The 10,396-nt window shown below is 37.1% G+C and overlaps 1 protein-coding gene across 1 annotated transcript; it reads right to left on the bottom strand.

The window, feature by feature from the left end:
* Nucleotides 1-6,756: 6,756 nt before the first annotated feature.
* LOC148946381 (uncharacterized) lies at nt 6,757-7,527 on the bottom strand. Its single transcript, XM_089097685.1, has one exon. The coding sequence runs from the start codon at nt 7,525-7,527 to the stop codon at nt 6,757-6,759; it is 771 nt and encodes a 256-aa protein (XP_088953811.1).
* Nucleotides 7,528-10,396: the final 2,869 nt, after the last annotated feature.

Raw genomic sequence — 10,396 nt, 5'->3', positions numbered from 1 at the left:
AATATCTTATTATTCTTCTTCTTCAGTTCAGTGTGGCCAGATCGTGAACAAAAAAGTAAGCCGCAGCCTTTGAAAAACAAGCCAAAAATAAGCCAGACAATTTTTTGCCCAAAATCTAACTTTACTTTTAATGGTGTCCAAGTTTTGACGGCCGTTTTATAGAAATACTCACCACTATTCAGGTCCTTTGATCCTACTGGCATTATCCACCTTTCAATTAGTTCCCTGGTTTGCGGAAGTTCAGTTCCAGTGTAGAGATTATTTTTAGGCTGCATTTAGTAGAATTGCGATAAACCGCTACCCCATGTGGAACTCTAGAGACTTTACAGAAATTCCCGCGCGCTATGTTAAGAAAATGCTCGACCGTGCTTACTTTCCTGTCCAACAGTTCGGGGAAAAATATTGACAAGGACGCCCACCGGCTCGATTTCTCCTGTGTTAGTTCGAGCACTGTCCGTGTGTGCGCTGCAATTTCTGTATCCCATAATTTCACTGAGTCGGACCTCCGATTACTATAATGATACTCTGTGACCCAATGCAGCACAACTTACAACGCCTGCCCCAGGCCCTGGGGGGTAGTGAGGACACCTGAATTTTTGCTATCTGACTTTTGAGCAATTTTTAACTTAATGGCTATCTCAAAATTTTTATTGGATGTATTTGGAGAAAAGGAGCATGGGGGAGGGGGCTAGTTGCCCTCCAATCTCTTTTTACTCTAAAAAAATGAACTAGAACTTTCAATTTCCAATCAAATGAGCCATCTCTGAAGTTTTTACAAGCATCCCTTCACTAAGAGCCATATATTCCCCAGGGCGTAACTTACAACACCTGCCCCTGGGCCCTGGGGGGCTGTGTTGACCCTGGAGTTTTTGTTATATGATCTTTGAACTATTTTAAAAAAAGCTATCTCAAAGTTCTTATCGTATAGGTTTGAGGAAAAAAGGGAATGCAGGGGAGGGGGGGCTAGGTGCCCTCCAATCCCTTTTGACTCTTAAAACTGAACTAGAACTTTCAATTTCCAATTAAATGAGCCCTCTTTGAAGTGAATATGAGCATCCCTTCCATAAGACTCATATATGCCCCCAGGGCACAACTTACAATGCCTGCCCTGGGGGGTTGTGTTGGCACCAGAATTTTTGTTATATGATCTTTGAACATTTTTATTGGATACATTTAAAATTTTTATTGGATGCATCAGGAAAAAAAGAGGTTTGGGGGGGGGGGGAGCTGGCTACCCACCAATATTTTGTTATGCTTAAAAAGTTAAATAGAACTTTCAATTTACAAACAAATGAGCCCTCTCTGAAGTTTATATGTGTATTCCTTCCATTATGTTTAATGCCCAAAACCTCCCCCCCCCATGGAAAGATTTCATACATCTTTCTCAATAGCAAATACTTTATATAAACAATAGACAAATTTCATAACTTAAATACCTTTCTCCAGGGGTTTTGTGGGGTCAAGTTACACTTGTAGTTATGTTATTTCGACTGATTAAATCTTTTAAAAATTAATATTTTCCTGGTTAATTTTTATTATAAGCCCACCCAGCATGAGCAGTCTGGAGGAGAGTATGGAGGAGTTGAATTCGAATTTAATTGGAGATGAATCATCCCAGGGTTAAACTAGAATTCCTCCCCTCAAAATAGGAACAAATTGAATCCCAAACTGTAATCTGTGATTTCAAACAGCTCTTAAAAAGGGAATTTAATGGATTATGCCCAAGTATATGTTGATCTATCTTTAAGTGAAGAGGGATGTGGAAGTGGATGCTTTTTAAAAGAGCTCAGCCTATGCATTGTGAAAAAACACAAGGCAGGGACCAGCACACTAACAGCTGAAGTAGCTGCAATCAATTTGTGCTTAGAGATCCTAATTAAACTGAAACAGAGCAATTAACATATAGTAATATTCTCTGACTCTAAATCTGCTCTCTATATTCTATGAAACACTAACTTTGAAACACTGGGCATAGGCCTACATCAAACCAAAGAAAACCTAAGCAGCCTTGGAAGATTACGCTTTGTTACTAAATTTCGATATATACCTAGTCATCTAGGTAAAAAAGGAAATTAAAAAGCAGACAAGATAGCAAAGCAAGAAGCAAAAAGCCAAATGGAACCAGTGAAATCTCTAACTATAAGGGATACAACTAGATTATGACTAAAAACATTGCTTGAATTAAAGCCACCAAATTTATCCCCCTTTCCAACCAGTATACAATCAGTCTGGTTCAACTGCCTGTGTTCAAATACAGCTAACTTCAGCCACCACTCACCTTCATACAAAATAAAGCAGCCAAATGGAGAAGTTGCCAATAGCCCATTTTGCAGGTACTAAAAAACACAGAAGAAACCCCTGAGCATATACTATTGAATTGTAAAATACTGGAAAGAAAACTGTCAATGGATCTAAATCTACAACACCATATATAGTAGGTCAAAATACGCTGACTATATTGAATTAGATAAACCCTACTATGATATTACCTCACATTATTAGCTAATAGCTGATTTACATCTTTCCATATTCATCCACATTTTCAATATTAATAAGCAGTGTTTACAACAAGGCAGTTTACTATAACAGTAACATAATTTTTACAACAAGAGAAACTATGTAGTAAGGGATTATCTCATTCAGTAAAAAATTGAATTCTCCCAAGAAGAAGTGCATAAACTTGTCATGAGAAAAGAAGAACAAATTAAAGATTTGGATCTATTGTCAACCCAACCCCGAAAGAAGAGAGGTCAATGATCTGATTTTCAGGACACTTGCCTTGATTGTCTACAGTTGATTGATTAAATTTAATATAACAATGAGCCTTGTTTATTTCAAAATCTGAAAGGTTTTTTTCTAAATAACAAAACTATAGGATAACTTCCATAGTTGCTGTCTGTTAAAGGTAATGTCTCATGTTTAATTATCAATGTTGTGGTCAAGATTTGTAGACTATTGGCCAAGATTGATAATTCTGTAAATTAGTAGTGGTCAAGATTAAAGTCTCAGCTGCCAGGTAAAGGATATACTGCATTCTAATCAGAGATACAGCTCAGATTAGGCAGTGACTAATCACTAGGAGTCTTACCCTATAGGCCTAGGCTACAGCAACAGTAACAAAGAAATCAGACATCAAATCAAGGGTAACTCATCTACTTATCCTGCTCCTGTACTTAGATATCTCTTTCTGATATTTTCATTAGTATTATATGGTACTTTATTACATATTAGCTATTAGCCTATATTATATATAACTAATTTCTCTAGTATTTAACTATAGGCTAATACATTGGGAAAATTGAATAAAAGTGAGTCTGAAACAAGATTGATTGCTTCAGGTTTGCTTATGTCACAAGCTGATGCTCATCACTGCTAAAAATGGGGTTGCAAACCAGTCATGTACACCAGCTATTTTTCTGTGGCATGTATCCAATTTGCTGGTAGCCAATGCATTGAGGTACTCACCTCAATGCATTAGGTACCCCCCCATACCAGTTAGGGATTAATTGTTTTATGTACAATCATCAACATATAATGTACTCCTTCACCACTGTAGTAGTATACCACAGGATCTGGACCTCAGAATTTGATACCTACATCTAACCAAATGTACTACTCCATATATAGCATATAAGGACCTACTCCAAAGATAGCGTAGTAGGACCTATGCCATGTTTAATGTAGTACTGATTGTGGGGTGTAGCACTCAAATTCTTAGGTGCAGATCCTTTGGTGTACTACTGCAGGGGTGAAGTAGTGCATTATGTTGATGGTAGTACATAAAACAATTAACATCCCCAACTGCCCCATAACGATTTTCACTTTTGCATGTATTCTGAGAAAACCAATGACCAATTTGCTTCTTCCTTTGAGCATATTTAAACTGAAGTGATGCAAAGAAAACCTCAAATATAAATAAATGTATTTTCTCAGAATAGGCCTAGACAAAAAGTGAAAACGGGTATGGAGGTACCCAATATATTGGGGGCAGTACCCAATGCATTGGGCTGTGGACACAGTCGGCTAGGCTGTGTACCCAATCTGTTTGTACAGAGATACAAACCACAGAAAATAGCTAGTGTACATGACGACAGCGTGACGACTCCTGGACGACTCACATGAACTAAACAGTTAAACAGGATCTGTAGATGTTAGACATGTCTGTTATGAGTTTGATTCCTGGCTTTATTCTGTACTAATAAGTAACAGCTAATATACTGTACCTTCAACTGTAGTTCAACCCCATGACTTAATGGCTAATGCTTTTTATGCTGTTGTTACGAAGCCACGTTTCTCTTAGGATTTGAAAACTTCACCGCAGTGCCGCGGTTAGATTCGTATTTTGAACGTAGAGGTAAAACGTGATTTTGACCTTTCATGAGCATTCGTTCGTTTGTTCGTTCGTTGGAAAATCGGATGAATTGCCAAATAATATAAATTCTTCCCGAAAAAGTAAATCACGCCAAGAAATAAGCCAGCTCAAAATAAAAATAGCCAAGTTTTAAGCCACAAGCCAGTTCCAAAAATTTTCACGCCAGTCGCCAACAAAATAAGCCAGTTTGGCATAAAATAAGCCAATCTGGCCACACTGCTTCAGTTATAGGCTTTGGATGATGATGATGATGATGAACGTAGAATCCTCCCCTCTTCGCTAAGGACTTGAGAGGCTTTCCTTCTTCTGAATCAAACTGACATATTTCACTATAGTGTATTTATTCGGTTAATGTCTTTTATGAACTTGAATATTAATTTGAGACCTTCACTAAAGTCTTTTGAAGATCTTTCACTACTTAGTAAATCGTCTGGAACCAATCGTCTTTTTTCTTTCACGAACTTCCTTATTTGTTTTCTTTTTTCCTCCGTTCTCAGACATTGAAACACCATATGATTCACTGTCTCCTCTTCACCGCAATATGTACATTTTCCATCTTCACCGTAAAATCTAGCTCTATATGCTTGTGTTGCTGCATGACCCGATCTTAGTCTAAATAATATTCTCGCCTCCGAGTTAGATCACCATACACTGCTTTATGAAATCGTTTGTCATTCTTGTCCACTATGTATCTATTCATTGAAAATGCCTTTATGTCTTCAAATACCTTTTCATTTAATAGCTTTATAATTTAAGATATTCTATTTACAATCTTTGGAGTAGTGGTTTGTAATACACATCCATCTCCTTCTGCTGCACTTTTCGCCACTTCGTCTGCTAAGTCATTTTCCTCTATATCTGCATGCCCTGGCCCCCACTCAAGCGCACTTTCAATTCCTTTATCCAGTACTTTTTGTATTTCACTGTGGCAATAAATAATTTCTCCAGCAACCGAATGAGACTTATGAATATTTTTCAATGCCTCTAGGCCACTCTTAGAGTCCGAAGAAATTCTATAGATTTCCCCATTTAGCCCGTTCTCATTCACATATCTCACAGCTTCGGCGATAGCTAATACTTCAGGTTGATATACTGTTGTTGAAGAGTCGAACTGGATCATAGTCCTCACAGTCTTTGAGGGACTGACAAAAGCCACTCCAACTTTTTGATCTTTCTTGGATGCATCCGTAAATATACTCACTGCTTGGCCATATTTTGAATCTTTCAACATTCTAAAGGACTTCGCCACGTCAAGACCATCCCTTAGTTCGAACTCAGTTTCACAAGGGAATGTTCTAGCTTTCCATTACGGGACAATCTTCAGATTCAGAATTTTCAGCATTTCTGTTACACTGCACTCATTTGTGTACCGTTCCATAATTCCCTTGCCTGTTACTAATCCATGCATCTTTCTGCTTGAACACCATAATCTTCCTTCTTTAAGAAGTCTGGATTTAATCGGATTGGATTTGTCTGCAGTCCACGTCTTTCTCAAAAATTTTAAAGCTAGGACTTCTCTCCAAGCAGCAAGATTAACAAGTCCGCTTTCTGATAAAATGAATGGCCTTGGGGTGGTTTTTCTTGCAGAAAAAGCTATTCTGATCGCACTGTATTGGATTGTCTCTAATTCTTCCAGCAATGACTTACTGTCTGCGAAGAATATCAGGCTACCATATTCTATCTTGGTTCTAATGTATTTTAGATAAAATTCTGCCATAAATTGTGGCTTTGGACCAAAATTAGCACCAGAAAACATCTTCATGATATTGATCCGTCTTTCGCATGCCGTCTTCACAGTTTTTATACGGGATTTGAAACTTAGGTTTTTATCAGAAGTCACACCGAGCCACTTAAATTCAGTAACAAATTCTATTTGTAGGCGGTTCAGCATTAAGTTAGGTAGTGAAAAGTTCCTTTTCCTGGTTATCAGCATTGCTTTGGTTTTCTGAGTTGAAAATTTAACACAGTTTTCTCCTGCCCATATTTCTAACGAGTTAAGAATTTCTTGAATAGTCTTTTGTTCTTCTTCTATGCAATTGGTGATAACCCAAAAACCATTATCATCAGCAAATATACCAGCTCTTTCACCACCAATGTCCAACGGGATGTCGAACTCACTAATATTATAATAATCAGGCCCCAACGCCGAGCCTTGAGGGACCCCTCTACGCCTCAATATTCTCCTCACTGATGTTGCTTTTCCTATCTTCACATTTACTTCTCTTTTCATTAGAAAATCATGTGAAAAAACAAGTAAACGTCCTTTAATCTTTGCTTCTAGCACCCCTTCCAATATATGTCTGTGAACCATGTTGTCAAATGCCATTTTCACATCAAGGAATACTGCTATTAAAAACTTCGAATTTTCCAAAGCAAATACTGTGTTATTTATAAACATTGTCAAAACTTCTGTGGTAGATCTTTGTTTTCAAAAGCCGCACTGAATATCCTTTAATAGCTGTGCTTTCTCTAACGCCCAAATTTAGTCTGACTTTTACTATTCTCTCATAGACTTTACCTAATACCGGAAGAAGAGTTATCATTCTGTAGTTTTCTAATGTGGTTGAATTTTTTCCTTGTTTTGGGATCATAGTGACTATTCCATCTTTCCATATTTTTGGGAAACATCCTTTGTCCCAAACAGTATTCATGATGTCTAATAATACACTTACCCATCTCTCATCCAACTGTTTGACATATTGAGGATAAATTCCATCGTTTCCTGGTGCTGTTGGTGGCAGTTTTTCCAGCACTCTTTTCAATTCTCCTATTGTAAATGATTTGTTGTATTCTTCTTCATTACCTTTCTCACTTGGTCTCTTTATTTTTACAATTGTTAGTACTTCCAGGTAACTTAATTCATCTTGATTGCGCATCACCGACTCCACATATTCTGGTGCTCTATCCGCCTTCTCTTGATCTTCAGTAACTGTCACGCCATCTACAATCAAAGGACTGTTCTCAATATTTTCATTCTTCCCATTAATTAAATTTTTCACCACACGGTAAACTTGATTTGCAGGCTCTCTGAAATCCAAGCTTTCTAAAAAATTTTCAAAAGATGTTTTCTGTGCTTCAATGATTTTCTTTCTAAATATGGCATATCTTCTTTGACACAACATGTAATTTTCAAAATTTGGTGATTGGTTATACATTTTCCTTGCTTTGGCTAACTCTCTTTTTTCTATAGTACAGTCTTCATTCCACTATAGACTAAATTTATGTCCTTTTTGTCTTCCTCCTGTCTTAGGAATCACCTGTTCTGCAACTTCTCTCAGTTCATTTTGGAATGTCTCAATTTTTGCTTCAAAGTCTTCCTGACAATTCACTTTACTTCTAATGTCTATATCTTTCAATTTTTATTTAAATAAATACCAATTTGCTTTCTTTAGATTCAGCTTCCTATCTGTCTTGTTTTGAATTCTTGTAGCATTTTGGGAGTACAGCTCTGTGATTATTGGGTCGTGATCACTATACAAACATGACGCTTTGTCATTCTTTATTTCAACCTTTGAGGCTAAGCTCGCTGAGCTTGTAACGAGATCTATTGTTGCAGTTCTTCCTGTCCTTCCATTAAGTCTGGTTGGCAAATCTTTATGAGTCAAAAGAGAAACTTCACTATTCTCTAACAGGAAATCTGCTACAATTTTTTAATTTCTATTTTCTAGTCCACAAGTGCACCATGCTCTATGATGAGCATTAAAATCTCCCATTATCATCACTTTTTCTCCTTTAGGTACTAAGTCCAGTATTTTTTGTAAGATTTCAGGCGTTTTCAAAGAATTTCCATCGGGAATATAGACATTAAATATATTCACTTTCAATGATGGTGACAGATATAACTTACATCCAACCACTTCCATCTCACAAAGATCATAATGATTAAAATAGATAGGAGTGTAATTGAGTGGCTTCTTGATTCCAATTATAACTCCTCCACCATCTTTTTTAAACTTGAAAATTTTGTGTGGGGGGAGGGGTGTCTAGTTCAAAATTTGTCACAACTTACCCTGAAAGGTCTAACTTAATAATGTAAGCAGCTATTGTATTATTGCTTTGTCCCCCTATTGACAATCTATAATGATTATTGTTCGTTTTGAGTTAGTTCAGCATCCATCTAAATATTCCTTGAAAGCTTCACCTTAATACCCTTACCTTGTTTAGCAGCAATAGTTGTAGTAGCACTAGTAGCAGTACAAGGATATCACCGTTTTTTCAACATCCCCTTCAACACACAACGAAATTTTTTACTTAATACCATCAACCGGTCCTGAAGCACTGCTGATACGTCCTCTTGATAAACTATGTGGGCCTAGTGTGTTTCGATTTATTTCAATATAGTTACAATATTGCTCAAAATTTTCACCCTAATACCCTTAGGTTTATTAGTAGTAGTAGTAGCACCAGTTGTTGAAGTAGGTGCAGCAAGAGTAGAGTTAACAGTAGTAGCCTTAGCTTTAGTAACAGTAGTAGTAGTATCAGTAATAATAATAGTAGCAGCAGCAGTAGTTGTAGGAGTATAAGCAGTAGTGTTATGATGCAAATATTGAATTTTGGTTAGTTCAACATCCCCCACAACAAGCGTTGTAAGTTTTAATTTCACACACGAAACTGTTCCTAAGATATTACTAACATACTCTTTTGACAACCTATATACGGATGGCAGGTTGTCATCCATACAACAGAAGTTTTCAGAAATATTCTCTAAAATTACACATTCATATCCTTGGGTACAGCTGTACTAGTAGTCACAGCAGTAGTACAACAGCTCAACTTAATACAATAAGCCACTGCTTATGATATTGTGCTTGGGGAAATAGTGGGCTTGGGAGGGGGGTTAGTTACCCACCAATCACTTTTGACTATTAAAAAGGGCACTAGCCCTTTCAATTGAATGAGCTCTTTTTGAACTTTCTACGGCAACGATTGGCCATCTCAAATTTTCTATCAGATGCATTTTGGGAAAATATGGGCGCGTGGGAGGGGGGGGGGTGTACACCTTCCAATCCCTCTGAATCTCAAAAAGAGCACTAACACTTCTAATTAGCAATCCAATGAGCCTCTTCCATAGTTTATACGATCACACTTTCTATATAAACCTTGAATGCCCCCAGGGCATAACTTACAACCCTTTCCCCAAGGGCTGTGGGGGGTTGTCATCCTCAAAGACATAATTTCCGTGTCTTTCAACTACGTTGAACAAAATGACTATGTCAATATTTTGATTGAAATTGTTTGGGGAAATGGTGGGCATGGCTGGGGGTTAGTTGGCTTCCAATCACTTTCGACTATTAAAAAGGGCACTAGTTCTTTCGATTTCTAATGAATGAGCCCTTTTTGAAGCTTCTACGACAACTCCTTCCATGCGAAGTGCCCTGGTCTAAACAAAAAAAAAAAAAAATATTACATTGTGACCACATCGCTCTTTACTTAGGTGTAATTACTAGGTAAATCGCTCTTTACTTACATCGCACTTTACTTTACTATGTTTAAGTCCTGTAACACTTAAAAAAAGCTCTAGCAATCAAGTCCACACATCGGAATACCGTACCCAATATCATTCAATATCAAGTTCTTTAGCAATTAAATATGTCCAGCAAGTTGTATCTGATTTCGTTCAATAGGTGACTTTTGTAGGAAACAGGTTTTTAGAATGCAAAAAAATCCATCCTGGGTCTTTTCGTTTTAAAACCGGAATGACAACTGAAATACACTTTTATTATGTATCTACTTTTTTTTGGACAATTCAATTTTATTGGAATTAGTTGATCATACAGAGGTGAGTGACGAGTTGTTTCATGTTTTTGGGGTTTTAGATGACTAAATTATCTTCCATGCGATGGGAGGATGAAAAGCGTTTGATACTAGACAAAACCAATCACCTGCGAGTAGCCTAGTCCTAAAATTATACTAGGATACTTATCGGTTATATAATACACACTCGAGAATTTCGATCGCAAAGGATCCGAACATGACACAAGAAACTGGTCAAGCAACTTCTTCATACCAGAGAATTAGCTTTGG

This window comes from Artemia sp. Qi Xiang Cuo, chromosome 12 (assembly GCF_049724085.1).
Source record: "Artemia sp. Qi Xiang Cuo chromosome 12, ASM4972408v1, whole genome shotgun sequence".
NCBI lineage: Eukaryota > Metazoa > Arthropoda > Branchiopoda > Anostraca > Artemiidae > Artemia > Artemia sp. Qi Xiang Cuo.
The sequence above is the reverse complement of the archived record's forward strand: the minus strand, read 5'-3'. Positions and strand labels throughout refer to the sequence as shown.